Genomic DNA, 27,283 nt, shown 5'->3' on the forward strand with positions numbered 1-27,283 from the left:
AAGAGATTTGCAAATGATATATCCAAGAAGGGGTTAAGATCCAAAATATATAAAGAACTTCTACAACTCAACACCCAAAAAACCCAAGTAATCCAGTTAAAAAATAGAGAACCTGAATAGACATTTTTCCAAAGAAGTTGTATAGATGGCCAGGAGACATGTAAAAAGATAGATGCTCAACATCACTCATCATCAGGGAAATATAAATCAAACCTGCGGTGAGACACCACCTCACACCTGTCAGAATGGCTAAAATTAAAAAGAAATAACAAGTGTTGGCAAGGATGTAGAGAAAAAGGACCCCTTGTGCACTGTTTGTGGGAATGCAAACTGTTGCAGCTACTGTGGAAAACAGTACGGAGGTTCCTCAAAAAATTAAAAATAGAATTACCATATGAACCAGTCATTCCACTATTGGGTATTTACCCCCCCAAAAAACAAAAACACCAATTCAAAAAGATATATGCACCCCTATGTTTATTGCAGTGTTATTTACCATAGCCAAGATCTAGAATATTATGCAGCCATAAAAAAGGATGAGCTCTTGCCATTTGCAACGACATAGATGGACTTAGAAGGCCTTATGCTAAGTGAAATAATTCACACTGAGAAATACATACTATATGATTCCACTCATAAGTGGAATCTAAAAATAAAGGAAACAAATGAATAAGCAAAAAGTAAAATCAGACCTATAAATACAGAGAACAAAACTGATGGTTGCCAGAGGGGAGGGAGGAAGGTGAGAGGTTGGGTAAAATGGGTATAGGTGTGAGAGATACAAGCTTTCAGTTACAAAATGGAAAAGGCACCGGAGTAAAAGGCACAGAATAAGGAATACAGTCAATGATATTTTAATAGTGATGTGAGGGCACATATGGTAGCCACACTTTTGGTGAGCCTTGGTGAGTGTAATGTACAAACTTCTTAAATTACTAAATGGTACACCTGAAACTAATATAGCATTGTGTGTCAAGTATACTTGAATAAAAATAAAAATTTTTAGAAAAAATAGCAGGGGCACCTGGGTGGCTCAGTCAGTTAACTCTTGATTTTGACTCAGGTCATGATCTCAGGGTGGTGAGATTGAGCCCCACTGGGCGTGGAATCTGCTTAAGATTCCCTCTCTCCCTCCATGCACCTCCCACTCATACTCTCTCTCTCTGTCTCTCTCTCTTAAAATAAAAAAATGAGATCTAGTTCTTAAAAAAAAAAGGATAAATATAGTAGCATTATGCCACTGTCTTGATTTTCTGAATGTTTAAGGGATCCTTAGTTATATGTGACTTTATTTTAAACCTTGTCATTCAAATTCTTCTGAATGGTTAAATCTTACCCTAAATGTAATAAAAATCCTGTGATGAGAGGATGATCTTTAGATGCCTAGATTGAAGCCAGTTTATCTTTAGCTGCTAATATTTGACCAGATATTGGAATTACAGGGTAAGTAGATGAATTGGAAATAAGCATGGCTTATTATAATAAGTCTTCACAATATTATATGAGTGTTTTTATACTACATAATCAACAACTACTGTGACACTTCATTAAGTGTCCTATTATTATTAGTCCTATATAAGAAATGAGAATTTCATGATGAAATCTTTGAGCTCAGTTTATCTTAGATAAGACTATTAACAAATATTTTACTTAAAGTGGAATATTATGCACACACACAAATTATAGATAGATAGATAGATAGATAGATAGATAGATAGATAGAAAGTATCTTTTTGCTAGGGGAAAAACAATGTTTTTGGAATTGACTACACTGTTATGAAATATTTTTTATCTTTTAAAAAAATCAAATAACCACATTTTATTACCTGCGATTGGTTGAAAAAAATCAAATGTAAATATTTCCCACCCACCATCTCTTATCGGCCAAGATCAGATCCACCTGTGTTATACCATTGCCAATGACCACATTCAGTTACACTAAGGCATCTGCATGTGATGTGACTTCCGACTATATTCTGCTTGACTACACTCACAAAGTTAAAGCCACAAGACCTCTGTCTCATTCACATATTGAAGTGTATTTTACTCAGCTTTCTCGTATTCTCTTTCATTCTCCTCATGCCTGCTCACAACACCTCCAATAATAAAACTGTAGTGTTTAATTCCTCCCTACAGCTAAAATGGGTTTATGTTCTTCCAAGTGGTGAACATATCCTGTTTTGAAAGAAAGAACCACCACCAGATGTCTGTTTGTAAGGTTGCCATTTGTTCATTTTAATGATATCATCCATCATTAACTTTTCAGGGCCCTTGTCAATGTCTGTCTCTTTTCGATTGATTTATTATTTTGTGAATGTTAGTAAATGTGCAAAGCACTCACTTCATCAGAAATAATTAAATTGCCCTCTCTGTCCTGGGTATCTTTGCTCTTATCACCACTCTCCCTGCTTAAAATGTTGCAGAAGAATCTTTACTTGTCCTGTAAATCCTTCAATTTAATTAACTTTAACAAAAAAATTCACATAGTTCAAACACTCCAGGAGTACTGTTTCTTCAGAAATAGTAAATCATACCCTTCTGCTTCCTCCTCCTAGTTACACAGTCCCTGTCCCACAGACAACAAATACTGTTAATTTTTTCTTTGATCTTATGGAGATATTTTATCCATAACTAACAAAAATATAATATTTTTTCTTCCATTTTTATGCTGTTCTGAACTTTCTGTTTTTCATTTAAGAATATATCATGGAGGGGCGCCTGGGTGGCACAGCGGTTAAGCGTCTGCCTTCAGCTCAGGGCGTGATCCCGGCCTTGTGGGATCGAGCCCCACATCAGGCTCCTCTGCTATGAGCCTGCTTCTTCCTCTCCCACTCCCGCTGCTTGTGTTGCCTCTCTCGCTGGCTGTCTCTATCTCTGTTGAATAAATAAATAAATAAATCTTTAAAAAAAAAAAAGAATATATCATGGAGATCATTTCATATCTGTACATAGTGTTTATATCTTTCATGTCTTCATAAGATTCTGTTGTGTGGATATAGTGTGATTGATTTAATCAGCCCTTTATTGACAATTACTAGATTACTTCCAAATGTTTGCGATTACAAATAATGCTGCAATGGATAGTTCTAAAGCTGTTTTTCATGGGTATAATCATATATGTAGGAAAATTAGAATTTCTGGTTCAAAGGAAGTGTGCACTTCTAATTTTTATTAAGTATGAAATTGTCTTCGGTAGAGTTTTACCAATTCATACTCTCCTTAGGATTGTGTAAGAGTGTTTTCCAACACAATGTGTTTTCTAGGTGATAGGTGAAAATTTGTATTCTATAGCTTTAGTTTACATTTTCCTTATTATGAATGAATGAGATCGGGGACCTTTCCATATGCTTAAGACACATTTGTATTTATCAGTTGCCCTGTTCATATCCTTTGCCCATTCTTCTAATGGAGTATTGGTCTTCACTTGTTGATTTGTGTTTTTTTTTTAAGATTTTATATATTTATTTTAAAGAGAGAGTGAGCAAGAGAGAGAGTGAGAGAGAGAGCGGGCACAAGTGCACAAGCAGGGGGAGGGGCAGAAGGAGGGGGAGAAGCAGACTCCCCGCTGAGCAGGGAACACACTGTGGGGCTTGATCCCAGGATCCTGGGATCATGACCTAAGCTGCAGGCAGATGCTTAACTGACTGAGCCACCCAGGTGCCTCCATGAGTATATTTATAAGGGCGGGCATTGTATGTGAGCTGATGTTGAATCTACGCAATTGAATTAAAATTACTCTTTGAGCATTTGATATACTTGTGATTCACAGAGTAGGTTTTATTTGTTTATTTTTTAAGATGCCAGAAACAGAAAGTGTTGGCATGGAGCAGTTCTAATTGCTAGTTTGAGAATTGTTATGTCAGAAATGCAGAGTTAATTGCCATGTGGGGGTGCTCACTTAGAACTTTCTCACCATATTCCAAGCACAAGTTGGCATCTGTTATTATATTTGTACATGTAAAATAATTTATTCAGAAGCTAGAATATAATTGACCGAAGCTTGCCACTAAAACTAGAAAAATATGGAATTTACTTTCAAATTACTGATGGTTTTTTTTTTTTTTCTGCTAACTAGAAAACCTGAGATTTCTAGTTGCACCTTTGTTCAGGCTTGTTCAATTATAGTAGTCACAGATTCTCAACTATTTTATTTGATTTATTTGTGAGTCAAGATTTTGATTTCATGAAGAGACTAGAGAAAGATCTCATTTGGTAAAAGAATAAAATGTTTTTGTGCTTGAGAAAGTGTTCATAATAAAATCCTCACAGATATTTATTGGCTTATAACTAATACTAAATGCTTTACATGAACCAGGCTGTATTCAATATTTCTTCTGTATCATTTTATGTAATATTAACAAAATCCAAAAAGTGGTTATTATCTGCATTTTATAGATGGGGAAACAAGCCAAGGACTAGAGCAGTTAAATGACTTGTGTAAAGTCACAAGCTAGGAAGTGTCTGAACTACAGTTTCTGCTACTGTTCAGAAGAATAAGGAAACGTGAAATTCTTGGACTGTTCATTTAAGCTATCTTTAGTATTATGAAGAGTGGATAGTTTTTCTTAGTAGCAGGGAGTTAGGGATTTTATCACAGCCCAGAGGTAAAGGTAGAGATGTGTAAAGGTGTAACAGTGAGACCATCTAGACTACATTTAGTCAGGGATGAGTTGGAGAGCAGTAAAATTTAAGGTTGGGTGGGAAAGGGACCATGTGCTTCTCATATTATTATTCCACCAGAGTACTCCTAAGACACAGAAGCATGACTCCTATTTCTGGACCAAGGAGACATATTAAATCATGACTCTTCTATTGCAAGTAACAGAAATCCACTCAAGTTAGCATGGGTAGACTGGGTGAAAGATTTACTGGCTCACATAAATGGGAAGTCTAAGGGTATGTACAGCTCGGTACAGTGTCTCAAAACCTATAACCAGGGCTGGCTTTCTCTGTCTCACTCCCCAGGATGGGCTTTTACTAAAAGGCAGGTAAGATGGCAGTCTGTAGCTTAAACCTCATGTTCTCTCAGTTCAGTAACTCCAGCAGAAAGTCTTTTCTCTTAATTGGGGCAAAAGTATCTTGGAGGAAAATTCAGGAATGTACCTGTGCAAGAACCAGTCCCTGTGGTCAGGAAAATGGGCCCCACTGGCTGGTGGAGGCTGTGTCTTCACCCTTGTGCGTAGGCGATAAGGTGCGCCGGGCATGGGTTAGCCCTACTCAAGGTTTCTAGACAAAGCAGCAGACGCCCACTGAGGGATATACTGTTTACTGCAAGTCAAAATGTCTTTGAGGTCATGTTTTTTAACTTTAAAATCCATGTAAATTTTGTTTTATATGTCTGCATCTGTTATAATATTTTAAAATCATTCCATGTGTGGATTGAGTTCCTGCAGGAAATGGATTCTGAGGGCTAAAATTTGAATTTAGGAGGTCTTATCGGGAATGGCTTTGAGCGGGTGAAGGAAAAGCTGAAGTATGATGCCGGTGCAGCAGGCCTCAGCCAGTCCCACAGAGAGCTCTGAAGTTGAGATGGCCCTTCAGAGTTGTTCCAAGGGAGGCAAGGGGGCCTGACCTGTGTACTGCCACACAGACCGATGACTGGGTGCGGGCTACCCCAGAGGCGGGGCATACCCGCGGCAAGGCTGCTCCTTGCTCGGAGTGCTGAGTGCTGCTCCTGGAGCGGGATCAGGTTCTGAGCCTTTGGCAAACAACACCTCCGGCAGCCAGTGGAAGAGAGTACTTCATTCCGGAAGGGGGTGCAGGTTGTGGACCTGGGCAGCCGACCACAGCATCCATTACATTATCTGTGAGTAAAATTCACTCCAGGAAATGTGTCCTGTTTGTATGTCATTGTAAATGCTCCCTGGCATATCGCTGTACTGTTTGGCCACAGGTCCCCAGAAGAACAGGTACCCCAGTTTGAAGGCCACATCAGAGACACTGGGAACCCATCATAGGGGAGTGAAGAGTTAAACCAAATGAGGAAGAAACTGGAGCAGAAAGAACAGTTGAGAGATTTGCTATAATCAACTTTGGTAGTAGTAGCAGGAATCAAGAAGAAAAGATAAATATTTTCATCTGCCAAAGACCACCCATCTTCTACTGTATCCATACTGTTTGTCTTGCCTGTTGTTTGGATCCTAGAAGGGCCTAGAGACGATTGGAAATTTTTAAAAAACAATATTAGCTTGTAAAAATGAGATTCTCCAACATGTTTTCAGCTTTTTCCATTATCTTCTGGTTTATAGATCATTGGTAAACAATACAGTGCTCGTTGTGGACTCAGCCTTAAGGTGATGGGGGAAATACGACAGAAAGAATTCAGTGTTGTATGGGGCTCTTTGTGCTCTTGGTTACAGATGGGGAAGGTGTGTTGTTAAGGTGTTGGCCCATGTACACACACTTGATCTTCTCAGGCATTAAGGTTTCAAACCAATATATTTTGATGCTGACTGAATCTTGTTGACCTGTTTGGTATTATTATTACTTCATTTCTTCTGTGTGGTATTAGGCTTATTAATTTTTCCTTTTAACTTACTAATTTTATTATTTATTTTATCATCTGTTGACTGAATGAGACACTTTAATGTGAACTTGGGTTACATATTTATTTCCCTGAACTGGAGAGCATATTTCTCTGTGTGGCATAGACAGTTTTCTTCTCCACCCCTCCAGTGCATTCTGACTTTAGAGGAGAAAATTCAGGTTTTTCTCTGAATAATTTTCCCTTTCATAATGGAAACTTCTTATTAAAGTTGACTCGACAAGAACTGTTGAGGAGATTTAAGAGTTTGTTCTTGGCTGAAAGGTCTTATTAATTCACTTATTCAACAAATACTTACCAAGCACCTACCAAGTGCAAGGCATACTTCTAGAGATTTGAGGAGCTCATCAGGGAACAAAATACACAAAAATACTTCCTTAAGTATTAAAGCTTAAAATCTGGCAGCAAGAGGCAGGCAGTAAACATATTAAGTAAGTCATGCAGAGTGTTAGAAGGCAAGGTGCTTTCTGGAAGATGGCGTAGACGAGGGGAGTTGCAGGGCATAGAGCTTGGGATTTGTATAGGATTGTCAAGGTAGGTCCCATTGAGAAGGTGACATTTGAGCAAAAATGAGAAGGATGTATGGGAATTAGCTATGTGGATATGTGGGGTAAAGCATTCTGGCAAGAGGGAATAGCCAATGCAAATGCCCGAAGGCTGGAGTGGGAAGAAATAGTAAGAGATAAGGTACTTACTCTCAGCTCTTGGTTTTTTTGGATTGCGGAGGGAGGAGCCCTGCTGCTAATAGAGACATCATAGCCTGATAGAGTGCCTAGGTGTCCAGAGGGAGTTCACCTCCTTAAATCTCTGTTCTTTCACTATTTTAATTATGAAAAGCTGGAAAGAATACTCTTCTAGTCAATAGAATAATATATACCTTAAGTCATTAATTGTTTTTTGATCTAGAGCCTGGATTGCAGTCCTCAGAGGAACAAAATAAAAGTGTGTGTGCCTCTCCTTTCGGTCGCCTCTCTGCTCAGCTCTGATTTCAAAATAGGAATACTTGATTAAGATTGTGGACTTGGGTTGAAAACTGGTTTTAAGGGGTGCCTGGGTGGCGCAGTCGTTGGGCGTCTGCCTTCGGCTCAGGGCATGATCCCAGCATTCTGGGATCGAGCCCCACGTCAGGCTCCTCCAATGGGAGCCGGCTTCTTCGTCTCCCACTCCCCCTGCTTGTGTTCCCTCTCTCACTAGCTGTCTCTCTCTCTGTCAAATAAATAAATAAAATCTTAAAAAAAAAAAAAACCTGGTGTCAGTCAATCCCAGAACGCCGGGATCACGCCCTGAGCCAAAGGCAGACGCCCAATGACTGCGCCACCCAGGCGCCCCCATCAGAGCTTTTTAAAATGACAGTTAGTAATCCCTAGCAAAAAAATTAGGTATTTTGAATATCAGAAATATTACATATACCAGGACATCTGGTATGTCTTTAGACACAAAAAATGAAAAGTCCTAATTTAGTAATAATGATTATTACTCAGATTTTGACATAATGTTGTACCAAGTATTAAGTGCCCCAAATCTGCAAAGCCCAGTTACAATTCATAAACTCTGTTCTTTTTTCTTGTGTAATATGAATTCATAAATACTAATTTTAGCAAAAGTGAAGTACAACTTTATCTATCTGTTTTCTAAGACTTTTCTAAGCCATTGGGGGCAGCATCAGGACACTTAGGTTCCCAGCAGGACCAGTCATCTGGTGTTCCTTCCATACATCATACCTCATGTCTGGGACCCTGATGCCACTTCTACCTACTTCGTTCTGCTCCATTCCACCTGCAGGGAGACTGTAGCCATGTCATTTAGCTTTTGTGAGCCTCAGCTGTGAGTCCAGCCATAACGAGGTTTGTGCCTGGGGCTAGATGTGGGCTGCTTGAAGCCTCAGCACTGGTTAGCTGTCATTATTATTTCCCCACACCCTGCTGCAGCCAAGAGAAGCAGCCAGGACCATTGGAAAAGGGCAAGGCTCTGGAATGGGGCTGGGGCAGTACGGAGAATTTAGAGCTACGTTTTTGGAGTTGCTTTCCTCAGAGGCAAGGTTCTGGTATATTTAACTGATTATATGATTATATATTATATGATTTAACTGATTGTATTTTATTTTATCTATTTTTTTTTAATAATGATTTTTTATTATATTATGTTAGTCACCATACAGTACATACCCGGTTTTCGATGTAAGGCTCGATGATTCATTAGTTGTGTATAACACCCAGTGCACCATGCAATACGTGCCCTCCTTACTACCCATCACCGGTCTATCCCATTCCCCCACCCCCCTCCCCTCTGAGGCCCTCAGTTTGTTTCTCATAGTCCATAGTCTCTCATGTTTCATTCCCCCTTCTGATTACCCCCCCTTTCTTTATCCCTTTCTTCCCCTACTGATCATTCTAGTTCTTATGTTCCATAGATGAGAGAAATCATATGATAGTTGTCTTTCTCTGCTTGACTTATTTCACTTAGCATTATCTCCTCCAGTGCCATCCATGTTGCTGCAAATGTTGGGTAATCGTTCTTTCTGATGGCTGAGTAATATTCCATTGTATATATGGACCACAACTTCTTAATCCAGTCATCTGTTGAAGGGCATCTCGGCTCCTTCCACGATTTAGCTATTGTGGACATTGCTGCTATGAACATTGGGGTGCATATGGCCCTTCTCTTGACTACGTCTGTATCTTTGGGGTAAACACCCAGTAGTGCAATGGCTGGATCATAGGGTAGCTCAATTTTTAACTTTTTAAGGGACCTCCACACTGTTTTCCAGAGTGGCTGTACCAACTTGCATTCCCACCAACAATGTAGGAGGGATCCCCTTTCTCCACATCCTCTCCAACAATTGTTGTTTCTTGCCTTGTCTATTTTTGCCATTCTAACTGGCGTAAGGTGGTATCTCAGTGTGGTTTTGATTTGAATTTCCTTGATGGCTAATGATTTTGAACATTTTTTCATGTGTCTGTTAGCCCTTTGTATGTCTTCATTGGAAAAGTGTCTGTTCATATCTTCTGCCCATTTTTTGATTTGTTTATTTGTTTCTCGTGTATTGAGTTTGAGAAGTTCTTTGTAGATCTTGGATACCAGTCCTTTATCTGTAGTGTCATTTGCAAATATCTTCTCCCATTCCGTGGGCTGCCTCTTGGTTTTTCTGACTGTTTCCTTGGCTGTGCAGAAACTTTTAATCTTGATGAAGTCCCTTAAATTCATTTTATCTTTTGTTTCTCTTGCCTTTGGGGATGTATCATGAAAAAGGTTGCTTTGGCCGATGTCGTAGAGGTTGCTGCCTATGTTCTCCTCTAGAATTTTGATGGATTCCTGTCTCACATCGAGGTCTTTCATCCATTTGGAGTTTATTTTTGTGTATGGTGTGAGATAGTGGTCAAGTTTCATTCTTTTGCATGTAGCTGTCCAATTTTCCCAGCACCATTTATTGAAGAGACTGTCTTTTTCCCACCGGATGTTTTTTCCTGCTTTATCAAATATTAGTTGCCCAAAGAGCCGAGGGTCCATTTCTGGGCTCTCTATTCTGTTCCATTGGTCTATGTGTCTGTTTTTGTGCCAGTACCATGCTGTCTTGGTGATCACAGCTTTGTAGTACAGCTCGAAATCCGGCATTGTGATGCCCCCAGCTTTGTTTTTCCTTTTCAACAGTTCCTTGGAGATTCGGGGTCTTTTCTGGTTCCATACAAATTTAAGGACTATTTGTTCCAGTTCTTTGAAAAACGTTCTCGGTATTTTGATCGGGATAGCATTGAAAGTATAGATTGCTCTGGGTAGCATGGACATTTTAACTATGTTAATTCTTCTGATCCATGAGCATGGAATATCTTTCCATCTTTTTATGTCTTCCTCAATGTCTTTCAAGAGTGATTTATAGTTTCTAGAATAAAGGTCCTTTACGTCTCTGGTTAAGTTAATTCCAAGGTAACGTATGGTTTTTGATGCTATTGTAAATGGGATGGATTCCCTAATTTCTCTTTCTTCGTTCTCGTTATTCGTGTACAGAAATGCAACTGATTTCTGAGCATTGATTTTGTATCCCGCCACGTTACTGAATTGCTCTATAACTTCTAATAGTTTGGGAGTGGCTTCTTTGGGGTTTTCCATATAGAGTATCATGTCATCTGCGAAGAGAGACATTTTGACTTCTTCTTTGCCGATTTGACTACCTTTGATCCCTTTTTGTTGTCTGATTGCTGTTGCAAGGACTTCTAGTACTATGTTGAATAATAGTGGCGAGAGTGGGCATCCTTGTCGTGTTCCTGATCTTAAGGGAAAGGTTTCCAGCTTTTCCCCATTGAGAATGATATTTGCAGTAGGCTTTTCATAGATGGCTTTTATGAGATTGAGAAATGTACCTTCTATTCCTACACTCTGAAGGGTTTTAATCAGGAAAGGATGCTGTATTTTGTCAAATGCTTTTTCGGCATCGATTGAGAGGATCATATGGTTCTTGAGTCTTTTCTTGTTGATATTATGTATCACGCTGATTGATTTGCGAATATTGAACCACGCTTGCATCCCAGGTATGAATCCCACTTGATCGTGGTGGATAATCCTTTTAATGAACTGTTGGATTCTATTAGCAAGTATCTTGTTGAGGATTTTGGCGTCCATGTTCATTAGGGAAATCGGTCTGTAATTCTCCTTTTTGAGGGGGTCTTTGCCTGGTTTGGGGATCAAGGTAATATTGGCCTCATAGAATGAGTTTGGTAGCTTTCCTTCTGTTTCTATTTTTTGAAATAGCTTTAGGAGAATAGGTATTATTTCTTCTTTGAATGTTTGGTAGAATTCCCCAGGAAAACCGTCCGGGCCTGGAGTTTTGTTATTTGGAAGGTTGTTTATCACTGACTCAATTTCTTCATAATTAATTGGCCTGTTTAAGAAATCAATTTCTTCCGGTTTCAATCTTGGTAGTTTATAGGTTTCCAGGAAGGATTCCATCTCTTCCAGATTGCTTAGTTTATTGGCATATAGCTGTTGATAAAAATTTCTAATAATCCTTCCAATTTCAATGGTGTTCGTCGTGACCTCTCCTTTTTCATTCATAATTTTAATAATCTGGGTCCTTTCTCTTTTCTTTTGGATAAGTCTTGCCAGTGGTCTGTCAATTTTATTGATTCTCTCCAAGAACCAGCTTCTAGTCCTGTTGATCTGCTCTACTGTACTTCTGGTTTCTGCTTGATTGATTTCAGCTTTAATTTTGGTCAACTGCTTCCTTGTGCGTGGATTAGGCCTGTCCCTCTGTTGCTGTTCCAGCTTCTTGAGGTGAGAATATAAAAACTGCATTTTAGATTTTTCTATTCTTTTGAGTGAGGCTTGGATGGCTATGTATTTCCCCCTTAGGACTGCCTTTGCAGTATCCCATAGGTTTTGGACCATTGTGTTTTCATTCTCATTGGTCTCCATAAATTGTTTAATTTGATTTTTGATTTCCTGGTTTATCGAGTCATTCCTGAGCAGGATGGTTCTTAGTCTCCGAGTGTTTGAGTTTCTTCCAAATTTTTCCTTGTGGTTGAGTTCCAATTTCAGAGCGTTGTGGTCTGAGAATATGCAGGGGATAATTTCAGTCTTTTGGTATCGGCTGAGACCTGTTTTGTGTCCCAGAACATGGTCTATTCTTGAAAATGTTCCATGGGCATTAGAATAGAATGAGTATTCTTTGGTTCTGGGGTGTAGTGTTCTATATATATCTAAGAGGTCCAACTCGTCGAGTATGGCATTCAAAGCCTTTGATTCTTTGCTTAGTTTTTGCCAGGGTGTTCTGTCTATTTCTGAGAGTGGAGTGTTGAGGTCCCCTACTATTAATGTATTTTTATCTATATGTCTCTTTATTCTGGTTAAGAGTTGGCTTGTGTATCTTGCTGCTCCCCTGTTGGGGGCATATATATTTATAATTGTCATATCCACTTGTTGAATACTTCCTTTAAGAATAATATAGTGCCCTTCTGCATCTCTAACTATAGTCTGTAGTTTAAAATCCAGTTTATCTGATATGAGAATTGCTACCCCAGCTTTCTTTTGAGGTCCATTTGCATGAAAGATGGTACTCCATCCCCTTACTCTCAGTCTGAATGCATCTTTGGGTTTGAAATGAGTCTCTTGTAGACAGCAAATGGATGGGTCATTTCTTTTTATCCAATCTGCAACCCTGTGGCGTTTAAAGCAAGAATTTAAACCATTAATGTTAAGGCTGAGTACTGAGAGATATGCTTTTAATTCTGCCATGTTGTCAGTAAAGTCTTTGTTTGTATTGGCTGTGACTTTCTGTTTTGTATCACTCTTGGGGCCTTTTTACTTTTATAGAACCCCCCGTAATACCTCCTGTAGGGCTGGTTTCGTGGTTACGAAATTGGCTAGTGACTGTCGATTCTGAAATGTCTTTATTTCTCCATCAATTCTGAATGACAGCCTTGCTGGATAAAGGATCCTTGGCTGCATGTTTTTCTCTGAAAGAGCTTTAAAAATGCTCCCCCAACCCTTTCTCTCATTCCAGGTCTGTGTAGACAGGTCTGACGTAATTCTGATGCCTTTGCCTTGGTACGTGAGAAATTTCTTTGCCCTGGCCGCTTTCAATACTGTATCCTTGGATCTCATATTTGCGAATTGCACTATGATGTGACGTGGTGTAGGTCTGTCATGGTTGAGCTTGGGAGGGGTCCTCTCTGCCTCTTGGACACGAATTTTTGTTTCCCTTGCTAGATTAGGGAAGTTTTCAGCTACAATTTGTTCAAATATCTCTTCTAGACCTCTGTTTTTCTCCACCCCCTCGGGGATGCCGATGATTCTAACATTGGATCGTTTCGTTGAGTCAGTAATCTCCCGTAGCCAACATTCGTGGGCGTGGATTTTTTTAAGACCATCTTCTATTTTTATTTTTTCCTCTATTAACCCATCCTCCAATTCACTAACCCTTTCCTCCGCTTCCGTGACCCTGGCCGTCAGAGCCTCTAGTTTTGCCTGCATTTGGCTCATAGAATTTTTAATTTCTGTCAAATTCGCTCTCATTTCCGCCCTTAGGGATTCTATATTCTCAGTAACATTTTCCTGAATACTTTTTTCAAGTCTACTCATTATCTTGACCATTGTTACTCTGAATTCCATTTCTGATAATTTGGTTACATCCATATCCGTTACTTCTGTGGCAGAGGCCACAGACTCACTGTCTTTTCTTTGCTGGGGGGGGGCTTCTCCTTCTTGTCATTCTAATGAGGGGAGGTTGCGGGGTTGTCCAGAGCCCAAAATTATTGACTGGGTCCCAGGCCGTGCCCCTTGTTTTATAGGGATCTTAGAGATGTGGGCTTCTTCTTTAAAGATTTTATTTATTTACTTATCTGAGAGAGGGAGACAGACAGTCAGCAAGAACGGAACAGAAGCAGGGGAGTGAGAGAGGAAGAAGCAGGCTCCCAGCGGAGAAGCCCGATGAGGGACTCCTTTCCGGAACGCTGGGATCACACCCTAAGCCGGAGACAGGCGCTCAATGACTGCGCCATCTAGGCGCCTCGGGTTGTGGGCTTCTTGATTTTTCAGCCTGCCTTCTGTGTTCTGGGGGAGGGGCCTGCCGCGCCGATACTCAGGCAGCCCTGTTTGGTTAGAGTCTCCGTGTCCCCTGTGAGGGGGGATGGGGATGGGCACTCTCTGAGCCGGTATTTCCAGGCTTTTGTTCTCTGGCGGCTTTCCCTGGCGGCCGGCTATGCCTCTTCTGAGGGTCAGAGCAGCAGAGGCTGCATTGTCACAGAACAGAGGGATTGCGGCCCGTTCTCCACTGATGTTCCGGCCACTTTAACTCTGTTACTGTTGGTGCTGCTCAACCCTACAGCGTCCCGGGATGTGCGCACCAACTCGGCGACCCTGCCCTCACTTCCAGGGCCGGTGCGACTCTGTCCTTTGTGTTTCTAATGCCGCCAGCCACCGGCCGCCCCGCGAGCTCCCGGGTCTCCCGGTCTCAGTCTATGCCCGGTGAGCACACCTCGATTCCGGAGTTCCGTGAGAAGCCTGGTGGCGCGCGCACCCGGTTCAGGGTCTCAGCCTGCTGTTTCTCGGGTGCCGACCGCGAGTCCGCCCGCTCCCCCGTGCAGGTGGCCCGCCAGCCGCCAGCCGCCCCGCGCGCGCTCCGGGAGTTCCCGGTCTCAGTCTGGATCCCGTGAGCACAGCGGGATTCCGGTGTCCCGCGAGATGCCTGGTGGCGCGCGTTCACGGCTCACCGGTCTCAGTCCGCTCTCTCTCTCGCGGGTGCCCTCTGTGAGTCTGCCCGCTCCCCCGTGCAGGTGGCTGCCGCTTCCCGGCGCCCAAACGCGGCAGCTCCCTCCCCCTTCCGTTTATCTTCCGATATCTGTGCGCGGTTTCACGGCTCCCCTCTTCGTACCTCAATACTCAGCGCTGGAGATGTTCATTTGTAGAGATCCAGATGCGTCTTCCTGCGTCTCAGGCTGATTCCGTGGTTATTTAGGCTGGTCTGGTACCTATCCAGCTCGACTCGGGGGACCGGCTGAAAAAGGGGCCCCCTACTCCTCCGCCATCTTAACTCCCATGACTAACTGATTGTATTTTAAATACAGCAGCATCGTGAGGTAGATGGTAATACCTTCCTCTTAAAGGTGGGGAAACACAGGCCCAAAGATGGTAATGGAGCATGCTGAGGAGTGGCAAGTGTCTTATTACATAATCTCAAGGAAGAAAACTGACTTCGTTTTAAAATGTGGTTTCCCCTGCTTTCCAAAAGTTCACATTATGCCACTTCACTTTTACAGAAAACCTACATTGTGAAAGACCTACATTAGGACGGTAATGGCCTTTTCCTTAAAAGCAAAATTTCTTGGACTTCTTTCAGCTGGCACACACAGTGTAGGTGCTGGGGCAGGTCTTCAGTTAAAGTGAAGAGGCTTCTGTGAACTTTCAGAAATCGGAAGATACCTGCAATTAAGAAACACATTCTGAAACAAGTGAAACTACTTGCTAATTTTCTTCTTAGCACAAGAGAAGAACTAATGCATTATTTATACCACATTTTCTTCAAATGTGCAGAGTAATTTTATTCTTTGTATATTAATACTTCCACACATTAAGTACAAAAAAAAAAAGCAGGTGGTGGTGTTCTCATTTTGCGGAAGGTCAATCTGCGATGTTGAGAAGCCAAAAATAAATGGTTTAGAAATGTTTCCTATTAAGTATTTATTATTTTCATATAAAATAAACTAGATTGCATACAGTACATTTAAACTCGGTCCACATGCAATCAGGAAAATAGGCTCAACAAAAAGTAAAATATACTAGAGTTGATTTATTGTAAGTAAGAATGGCATAACGCAAACTGGTAATTAATAGGTGAATAGACGTTTTACTTATCAAGATTTTCTTAAAATTGCAAATATTGGATTAATGCAGTTTCATAGGGTGTAACATTGTGTGTCAACGATACTCAAATAAAAAAAATTAAAAATTGAGGGGAAAAGGGTCCAAACTTGCAGTTATAAGGTGAATAAGTTCTGGAGACTTAATGTACAGCATGTTGACCATAGTTAACAATATTGTCTTATGTGCTGGAAAATTGCTGAGAGTAGATCTGGATCTGAAAGGTTCTCACCGCATATACCAAACGGTAATTATCTGAGGTGATAGAGGTGGTAGTTAACCTTATCGCAGTAATGATTTTTGCAATATATACATGTATCAAGTAATAAATAAAAAGCATTTTATATATTGAAATTTATTCATGAAATTATTTGACAGGTATATATATATGGAGCATAAAAAGTGCCAGTGCTTATATTAGCCCCTGAGAATAGACTTTTGCTTCATGAAACCTAGGGGGAAGGCACAAACAAATGTGAAATTACAGTGTAATAAGGGCTACAGAGGAAGGTGGGTGGTGCTATATGCCATTGTGTAGCAGGAAGAGTCGGCTTAATCCAGGGGGAAGGAAAGGTTTTCCTGAAGAATTGGTGATTCTGTTGAGCCCAATACCTGAAGGAAGAGCAGAAGTAGGAAATGAAAGAGACCAGACATGGGGGTGAGGAGAGGAGAGCATTCAGGGCAAGACCACACCAGAAATCAGGCAAAAATTAGATAGTGTTTAGATTAAGAGATCTGCAGGGGGAGAGAAAAAGAAGAGGGCTTAGGTTATACGGAGGAAGTAATATCTTTGAGGTTTAAGGGTGGATTGAATATGGAGGTTGAGGGAGAGGGCAGTGTCAATACATCTTAGGGGTGCAAGTAAATATGGTGACAAATTTAGCCACAAGGCTAGAAGGAAATTAGAATGAGCAATCTCTGTTCATCCCTCTGTAGTATTGTATTTATTCTAGTCTACCATTGACTGAAATCTACAGAGAAATAGATTCTGTACTATCTGCTTCAATAACACTTCTGTATATACTTTGTCTGAAGGTATCTGTTAGAAATTTTAATTTGAGAAGGTAGCTTAATGAAATTTTTATACCTAAATGTTTTTTTTTTTCATTTTAATTGGTAGAATCTTAAGAAGATTCAAGAAATGGAAAAGAGTGATGACTCTAACACAGACCTGGAAGAGCTGAAAAATGCTGACTGGGTAAGGTCGTTGGACATTCTCTGTTCTGCTTAGTGTTGAAGACCTAGTGTTATGTGTTTTTGGGGTTTTGTTTTGTTTTTTAAAGATTTATTTTATTTATTTTGGAGAGAGAGAGTGCACAGGTGGGGGTGGGAGGGGTAGAGGGAGAGAGGGTGGAAGCAGACTCCCCACTCAGTGGGAAGCCCAACGCAGGGCTCGATCTAAGGACCCTGAGATCATGACCTGAGCTGAAACCAAGAGCTGGATGCTTAACCAACTGAGCCACCCAGATGCCCACGATGTAATGTTTTTTAAAATGCTTGTTAGTGGGGAGCTTGGATGGCTCTGTTGGTTGAGTGTCTGCCTTCAGCTTGAGTCATGATCCCAGGGCTCTGGGATCGAGCCCAACGTTGGGCTCCCTGCTCACTGGGGAGCCTGCTTCTCCCTCTGCCCCTCCCCCTGCGCATGCTCCCTCTCTCTCTCTCTCTCAAATAAAGAAATAAAGAAATTCTTTAAAAAATAAAACGCTTGTTATTAAGGGCTGTAATACAAATTGATACTATATGAATTTGAATGTCTAGTCTTATATTTGAGGAAATATCTATTCCCCATTTTACAAAACTAACTGGTTTTATTAAAGCCACCCCCAATGTCTTCTGAGAATTTAGGTATTTTAAAATGTTGACCTTTCTAATTGTATTAATACTTTAACATACTCTTGTAAGTCAAAGTTTAAGCTCTGTTTCAGGATACAGTGTGAAACTATAATGTGGTACCTTCATTTATCCAATGAACAGTTCCTGGATTAGTGTTCCAGGGATGCAAAATGAATAATACAGGATCTCTGCCCTCATTAAACAAGACAGACTTTCAGCACAGATGACTGCAGTTTATTTATGTGACACACTTTGAGTAGTCACTGTTTTTCTGTCATGATTCTAGATCTTAGTGTAACCAGGAGTCCCTGCCCTCATATATGACTTAGAGTTGGGTGGGCATGACCATGTTGAGGACAGGAGAGTCAATGTCATGAAATTAGACTGAGGTATGTTCAGGTGTCAGTGGGAAGGCACATTTCAGGATTCTGACTTTTCAGGTTAAGGAGAAATAATGGTTAAATAATGACATCATTAAATGGGGGACTAGGAATAGAGGCAGATTTGGGGGATATGAACAAGTTCTTTTGACCATATTAGATTTTAATTGTTTAATTCTTTTCTAATAACTTTATTAAATTATAATCAGCATGCAATAAGTTGCACATATTTAGTAGGCACAATTTGATAAGTTTTGACATGTACACACACACATACATACCCAGGAAACCATCACCATAATCAAAATAACGAGCCCATCCATCACTCCCCAAAGTTTCCTCATACCCCTTGGTAATCCTACTTCTTGCTTTCTTTCTCCCCAGTTTCTAGGCGCAATCAGTGATCTGCTTCCTCTCACTATAGATTAGTTTGCATTTTCTAAATTTTATATAGATGTAATCATATAGTATGTACTGTTTTTTTGCTTGGCTTCTTCCATTCAGCATAATTCTTTTGAGATTTCATCTATGTTGTTGCCTGTATCAATAGTTTAATGTTTTTATTACTAGTAGTAGTCTGTTCCATTGTATGGATCTACATGTATTGTATGAATGTAAATATTCTTAATTTATTGATGATATCTTTACTTAGATATTTGGAATGATATTAATCTGAAACATTTAAGAGTAAGGTTAAAAAACAAGTAGCTGTAATATCTTGTAAGTGGGTATTGTCATTTTAGAATAATACTGATAATCAAGTTTCCTTCGTATAGAATACTCTGGTAGTCTTTTTCCAGGTATATTTCAGTAGTCTTTTTCCAGGTATATTTTGTCTTGGCTAATACATTTTAAATTTATTTTCTTAGACATGGAAGCCAGAAAAATAACTCTAGGTGGTCAGAATTTATCACAGTTAACATAAACTTGAACTAAAAATTTAATGTATTGCCTTCAGGCAAGCTCTTTTAAAAACTAGTAGGATCACTGACAAGAGATGCACTAACTTCAGAGAGTTCTGTTTGCCTAGATCACCAGTCTGTTTCTTGTAAGGCCATTAAAACGAATTATTTAGAAATATTAGAAATGAGTAAAGAATGAGGAATAGAATGAGGGAGAATTAGGATATCTTTAATGGCAGTATCTAAACATCTCAGGATCTCCCTGGTGAAATATGAGGTAAATTAAATCTCTGGAAGTACATACAATGACAGTTGTGTATAATTTTATTTGATAACTGTGACTTTAATTTCTGAATTAAATTTCTGAAAATTTTTGCCAAACGATAATATATATAAAGAACTGTGTATATAAAAGGTCTGTTTGAATCCTTTCCTAATTATAGCAAAATCTTCAAATGTGAGTAATTATCTTCTAATTTATCTGGTTTGAGAATTCAAAAGTCACATATGTCAGAGTTTCTTAAAGCCCAGGGAGGTCAAGAAAAGAGACAGAATTTTAAAAGTTGAGATGATATATGAACTAGATCTTAAAGGAATGAGTCTAAGAGAATTTGGGACAAGAGCATTCTCAAAAGAAAAATCTAAATATTTTAGGAATATTGTATTAGAGTAACTTTAATGGCAGAATCTAAGAATCTGTTTAAAATAGGAATATTTTAGAAGGTATTCTAGTGGATAGACCACAGTATTAAGTGTGTCAAATCCTTTGTGGAATAAGAAATGGCATACATGTTTTTAAAATCATAAATTGTTTTTGAAGACATTTTTAAGAAATTTAATCCAGAGTTATCTTATGTAGATAATGCTTAGGAAATGCATCACTTGTTTTTTTTAAGGTTTTTTTTTTTATTCATTTAAGTAATCTCTGCACCCAACATGGGGCTCAAACTCACAACCCTGAGATCAAGAGTCCCATGCTCTCCTGACTGAACCAGCCAGATGCCCCGTCACTTGGTTTTTAATAAATATATTTAAGTAGCTATTTGAGCCGCTTATTAATTTTAACAAACTACAGTGTTTCAGTTAATATCATCATGATTTATTTTTCACAGAAGTAGAGACTATGACACCTTAGCTTATAGGCAGGAAAATAAAAGAATTAAGGTATAATAATAATATACATATTTAATGTGTTTTATGTTATTATAAGAACTTCATATATATCTCATTTTCTTGAAGAGCCAACAAGGTAATTCACCATTATTTGTTAAGAAAATGGATATTAAGTAATTTGTGCAAGGATAGTAATAACATAAAAATTATGATTTTTGAGCATTTTCTGTGTACAGAACACTGTATATCAGCTCTGACCATCTCAGCAAGTTATGAAGTACCGTTTTCTTTTATCGATGAGGAATTGAGGGTTCAGAAAGGTGAAGCAACTTGCTGGATGTCAGGTAGCTAATAGGTGGTTATATCAATTAGCTGTGGTCACAGTAATGCTGTATAACCAACCACTACAGGATCATAGTCACATAAAGCAGAACATTTATTTAGCTCATGAGTGTGCAGATCAGTTGCGGCAGCTCCTCTCTATGTATGCCTCATCCTTCTCCTGGGCAGCATGCCAGTCCAGGCGTGAGGTCCTCATGGCAATAATAGAAGCACAAGTGACAAGCCCATGGTGCATTTGCCTTTGCAGCCTTTGGTCACATCATATCAACTACTCTTTCAGTGGCCAAGCAAATCACATAGCCAAATCCAATATTAGGGTGTGGGACATACTGCTCTTTAGTGAGCAAAATCACGTAACAGGGTGTAGACACAGGAGGCATGAAGAACTGAGGCCATTAACGAGACCGTCCACAGTGGGTGAGGGAGGGTTTACACTCAGCGCTTAGAGCTTGTGATTCTAGACTGGCTTTTTACCCACCTTTTAATATTCTTAAACCTGATTTTGAAAAGTGGTTTTGTTTGGTTTATTCAGTGTTTTGCAAGCCAAGCTCTTCATTTTTTCTCTGTGACTTGTAGCTATTGAGAGGAAACTAACAAATTTATTCACGGACATCTCTCCACCCTTGGTTCTTTTAGGCTCGATTCTGGGTTCAGGTGATGAGGGATTTGCGGAATGGAGTAAAACTTAAGAAGGTCCAAGAGCGGCAGTACAACCCTTTGCCCATTGAATATCAGCTCACCCCTTATGAGATGCTAATGGACGATATTCGATCCAAAAGATACACTTTGCGGAAAGTAATGGTATGTAACAAAGAAAACTATTAATAGACTCAAATGGTTATTCTTCAGTAATCTTATTTGTCAAAAATGTTCCTCTCAGTATTACATTTTAAAAATCGTCTCTTCCCATAGAAGTTATACATTGCCTTTACAGAACATTTGAAAAATACAGTAAGCTCAAAGAAGAAAAGTGACAACCCAGAGAGAGATTTTGTTAACATGCTGGTGTATAACCTTCAGTCGTTTGTTTGTTTGTTTGTTTGTTTTTAAGATTTATTTATTTATTTTAGGGAAAGAGAGAGCAGGTGAGCAGAGGGAAGGGCAAAGGGAGAGACTCTCAAGCAGACTCCCTGCTGAGCATAGAGCCCGACATGGGCTCAGTCTCAGGACCCTATAATCGTGATCTGAGCTGAAATCAAGAGTTGGATGCTTAACCAACTGAGCTACCCAGGCGCCCCCAATCTTTTTTCTGTACATTTTATTTAGACAAATGGATTAATATTGAAGACTTTGCTTTGTAACCAGTTATTTTCACTTAACATAGTATATGAACATTTTTCCATGTCATTAAGTGTTCAAAATCATCATTTCTAAAGGACTACCTCTTTTATAGCTTTGTGGCTATACCAGAGTTTATTAAACCAATCAGCTTGTATCATGCTTTAAGCAGCCTATTTTGTGTATCCTTGCATTTACATCTTCTTGAATAGCAACAGTGAAATCTTTGTTTTTTTTAATAATAAATTTTTATTATGTTATGTTAGTCACCATACAGTATATCCTCAGTTTTTGACGTAGTGTTCCATGATTCATTATTTGCGTAAACCCAGTGCACCATGCAATATGAAATCTTTGAGTTAAGTTCTTAGAAGTGGAATCCTGACAGCACTATGTCTGAAATATATCCTGAACGTGACTGCTTCTCACCAACACCACTTCAGATGCTCTCTGTTCCAAGCCACTGTCTTTCGCTCACACTATTACAGTGGCCTTTAAGTGGCCTTCCCACTTTCATTCTTTCCCCTTTTAGTCAATTTTCCCCCAAAATAGCCAGAGTAAACCTCATAAGGTAAAAACTGATGATGTCATTGCCCTGCTCAGAACCTTCCACTGTTCTCCATCACACTTGGAACAAACTCCACATCTGTACCTTGGCCTGCAAAACCCCACAGAGTCTGATACGGGTTGCCTTTCAGAACTCAGCTCCTACCACCCTTCCTGGTTGATTTCTCCTCCTTAGCCATGCTGCTGTCTGTTGCTGTCACGTGCTTCTGCAACTGAGCCTTTGCTGCCCCTTTTCCTGGAACTCTCTTTTCCCATACATCTATGTAACTTGCCTTATCACTTTTCAGGTCTCTGCTCAAGTGTCCCGTCATAGAGAAGTCTTCTCCGCCTCTCTACCCACATGTTTCAGTAGTTCACGTTGCCATGTATTTTCAGATTTGCTCTCTATCTCTCTTACCATGATAGGAACTTAGTTCTTTCACTGTTAACATCCCCTGTGACTAGACCGTGTGCCTGACACACAGCCGGATACTGAATACTGTGCCCAACAAATAGTTGTGGGACGAATTAATGAGTTATATCCACATTTTTTGAGAAAATTTAATTAGCTATTTTATGTGGAAGATTCTTATGAAACACATCGCTTAGTTTTAAAATAGATTTAAGTAGGTGCGCCTGGCTGGCTCAGTCTGAAGAACGTGTCACTCTTGATATTGGGGTCAGGGGTTTGAGGCCCAACTGGGTGTAGAGATTACTTAAATAAATAAATAAACTTTAAAAATATAGATTTAAGTAGCTCTTTCAGCTTTTTGTTAATTTTAATATGCTGCAGTACTGCAGCTAAGTATTGCAGCTAAGTATCATGTTGATTTCCTTCTCAGTAAATCTGATTTCCTTTACGAATGAGGAAACTGAAGTTTAGAGGTGCTGCATAACTTCCCAAGTTCAGACAACTAGTTATAAGGCAAAGCCTATCTTCATTTTCATTCTGTCTGACCTCAGAATCTGTGCTGTGTGCTACACACATGTGGCCAAATTCACTCTAGTTATATTGTGATGACTACTATGTATAACATAATAGTTTTTTCCATTTCCTCCTATCCTTGACCAAAGTGGGTATCTTTGGGGATTGACAGATTTGACTGGGAGAAAAATTCTCTTTCATTTTTAAAATCTATATTTCTTTGATTACAAGTGTATTTAAACATTTAAAAACATATGCCATTTTTTGTATGTCTTGATTTTATTTTAACAAATTTTTTTAAAGATTTCATTTATTTGTCAGGGAGAGAGAGCACAAGCAGGGGGGAGGGGCAGAGGGAGAGGAAGAAGCAGACTCCCCCCTGAGCAGGGAGCCTGATGCTGGGGCTGAATCCCAGGACACTGAGATCATGACCTGAGCCAAAGGCAGATGCTTAACCGACTGAGCCACCCAGTCACCCCTAATTTAACAAATATTTATTGAACACTTCTGGTGTGCCAGGTACTGTTCTAGACTCTGGAAAAAGGACATAATACAGTCCTCATTCTCAGGAAATTCACAGTATGGTGGGAGCCACTGGTAATTAGGCAAACATTAATTAACAGTGTAAAGCTAAGTGTAAGAGGCTATATGCCAAAAAATATCATTCAAAGTCCAAGAAATAATGGGATTTGACACAAAAAAACAATAGAAGTTCTCCATAATTGGAGCCCTTTTCACTCTATAATTCTTGTGAAGAATAAATGTAGATGGTTTCTTTTTTAAATGACTTCACAGTATTTCCTAGTGCACTGTGAATTATTTACCCGAGACTCTATTAATAGACATTTAGATTGTTTCCAGTTTTCATTTTTTTAATTAGTATTATGATGAATATCCTCATACAGACATCTCATTTAGTTATCTCCTTGGTTTGAATTTCTGTTGGTGAGATGGATAGATCAAGGATAATGCACATTTTAAATTTTAATACATGTTGGGAAACTTTTCTCCAGAAGGACTGTACCAATTTACACTTTTACTAATAATGCAAGATAATTTCTGTTGCCAATACTTGGCAGTGTCGTCTTTTTCAAAAATGTCTACTTAACTTTATCCTGAGTGGAAACACTTAACAGTAATCACAGGTGATTTTCCTCCTTATCCTGAAGGAATTATTCAGAAATTCATATTATTGATTAAAATAAGTAAATGTTGCTTCTGCTAAATAGATTATTAACATTTCTTTTTTTTTTTTAATTAAGATTTTATTTATTTATTGGACAGAGAGAGACACAGTGAGAGAGGGAACACCAGCAGGGGGAGTGGGAGAGGGAGAAGCAGGCTTCCCGCTGAGAACCCAATGCGGGGCTGGGATCATGACCTGAGTTGAAGGCAGACGCTTAACAACTGAGCCACCCAGGTGCCCCAGATTATTAACATTTCTAACTAAAGTCTTTCACCTGTCACCCGCGATATAGCTAAATCATTTTATTTTTCATCAGGAAAAATAATTGTGCTAAATAGTAGTTAAACTTGTCTGATACTAGGAATTACATGGGACAGGGGCACCGGGGTGGCTCAGTCTGTTGGGCATCTACCTTCAGGTCGTGATCCCAGTGTCCTGGGATTGAGCCCCACCTTGGGCTCCCTGCTCAGCGGGGAGTCTGCTTCTCCCTCTCCCCCTCCCCCACCCGTTCTCTCTCTAATAAATAAATAAAATATTTTTAAAAAAGAATTACATGGGATGGATTCCTCTTGTAGATGCTGATTAAACAGGTCTCAGCTGGGTTGTAATATGATATAAAACATGACATTGGGTGAGGCTTAAGATCATGTACTTGGGAAATAATGGTATGTGATTATACATAGACATAATGACAAAGAATTGTGCATCCACGTTGGAAGGTATTTACAAGCATAAATAATTATTCTTCTGTGGTAAATGAAAGGTTTTTAAAGAGTCTGGTTTTTTATTCTTTACTTCTCTCATTCATTCATTCTTTTTAAGGTAAAAGTCACATTAAATTACCTATTTTAAAGTGTATATACAGTATAGTGGCATTTAGAATATACACAGTGTTGTACAACGTCCACCTCTATCTAGTTCCAAAATAATTTCATCACCCCCAAAGGAAACCCTGTAGCCATGAAGCAGTCACTCCTAATCTTCCCTCCCCTGAGCCCCTGGCAACCCCTTTTCTACTCTGTCTCAATGGATCTATCTATCCTGGATATTTTATATAAATGGAATCATACAATATGTAACCTTTTGTGTCTGGCTTCTTTCATTTAGCATAATGTTTCCTAGGTTCATGCATATTGTAGCATGTAGGAGTACTTTTATTCTTTCTTACGGTGGAATAACATTCTGTTATGTGCATATACCATATTTTTTTATCCATTCATCACATGATGGATATTTGGGTTCTTTGCACCTTTTCACTATTGTGAATAGTGTTGCTGTAAACAATCATATACAAGTTTTGTTTGAATACTTGTTTTCTGTTCCTTTGGATATATACCTAGGAGTGGAATGGGTGGGTCATGTTAATTCTGAGTTTAACTTATTGTGGAACCACCAAACTGCTTCACACACCACTTGCACCATTTTATGTTCCCACCAGCAGTGTATGAGAGTTTCCGTTTCTCCATATTCTTGCCAACACTTGTTATTGTCCATTTTTGTTTTTAATTATACCTACCATAGTGAGTTTGAGGTGGAATCTCATTGTGGTTTTGATTTGTATTTCCATAATGATTAATGATGTTATATGTGTTTTCATGTGCTTGTGGGCCATTTGTATATCTTTGGAGAAAAGTCAGTTCAGGGGCACCTGGGTGGCGCAGTCATTAAGCGTCTGCCTTCAGCCCGGGCCATGATCCCAGCATTCTGGGATCGGACCCCACATCAGGCTTCTCTGCTAGGAGCCTGCTTCTTCCTCTCCCACTCTCCCTGCTTGTGTTCCCTCTCTCGCTGGCTGTCTCTCTCTGTCAAATAAATAAATAAAATCTTTATAAAAAAAAGAAAGAAAGAAGGAAAAAGAAAAGTCAGTTCAGATCCTGTGCCCATTTTTTAATTGTGTTGTGTCTTTGTATTGCTGAGTTATAAAAATTCTTTATACATTCTGGATATTTGACTCTTGACAGACATATGATTTGCAAATATTTTCTCCCATTCTGTAGGTTGTCTTTTCACTCTCTCAATAAAGGTTTTAATTTTGCCAAAGTCCAATTTATCTATTCTTTCTCTCCCATTGCTCAGACTTTTGGTGTCATATCTAAAAATACATTACCAAATCTAAGGTTATAGAGATTTACCCCTAAGTTTTCTTCTCAGACTTCTATATATTTAGCTCTTTGATCTGTTTTAAGTTAATTTTTATATATGGTGTGAGGTAAAGATCAAACATAATTCTTTTGCATTTTGATACCTGTTTGTCCCAGCATCATTAGTTGAAGAAACTATTCTTACCCCCATTTAATGGTCTTGGGACTGTTGTGGTAAATCAGTTGAATGTATGAGTTTATTTCTCAACTCTGATTTCTGTTTCATTGATCTATTATGATTATCCTATGCCCATCCCACATTGTGGAGAAATTATAATACATATATTACAGTTAATTATTGTAGCTTTGTGATAAGCTTTGAAATCTAAAAGTGAGTCCACCAACTTTGTTTTTCTTTTTCAGGATTGTTTTGGTAATTCAGGGTTCTTTGAGAGTCCATGTGACGTTTAGAGTAGGGTTTCAATTTCTGCAAAAAATACCATTAAGAATTTGATAGGGGCGCCTGGGTGGCACAGCGGTTAAGCGTCTGCCTTCGGCTCAGGGCGTGATCCCGGAGTTCTGGGATCGAGCCCCACGTCAGGCTCTTCCGCTATGAGCCTGCTTCTTCCTCTCCCACTCCCCCTGCTTGTGTTCCCGCTCTCGCTGGCTGTCTCTCTCTCTGTCGAATAAATAAATAAAATCTTTAAAAAAAAAAAAAAAAGAATTTGAGAGATTGTATTGCATCTTTAGATCACTTTAGGTTATACTGTCATCTTAACAATATTAAGTCTTCCAGTCCGTAAAC

The 27,283-nt window shown here is 39.3% G+C and overlaps 1 protein-coding gene across 2 annotated transcripts in view; it reads left to right on the forward strand.

The window, feature by feature from the left end:
- SPIRE1 (spire type actin nucleation factor 1) overlaps nucleotides 1-27,283 on the forward strand; it is a 213,448-nt gene that overhangs the window by 120,270 nt on the left and 65,895 nt on the right. For both annotated transcript variants that reach the window (XM_044379555.3, XM_026486304.4), the window contains exons 5-6: nucleotides 17,013-17,090; nucleotides 21,099-21,263. In XM_044379555.3, the coding sequence (XP_044235490.2) occupies nucleotides 17,013-17,090; nucleotides 21,099-21,263 (243 nt within the window). The remainder of the gene's footprint in view (nucleotides 1-17,012; nucleotides 17,091-21,098; nucleotides 21,264-27,283) is intronic.

This window comes from Ursus arctos, unplaced genomic scaffold (genome assembly GCF_023065955.2).
Source record: "Ursus arctos isolate Adak ecotype North America unplaced genomic scaffold, UrsArc2.0 scaffold_34, whole genome shotgun sequence".
NCBI lineage: Eukaryota > Metazoa > Chordata > Mammalia > Carnivora > Ursidae > Ursus > Ursus arctos.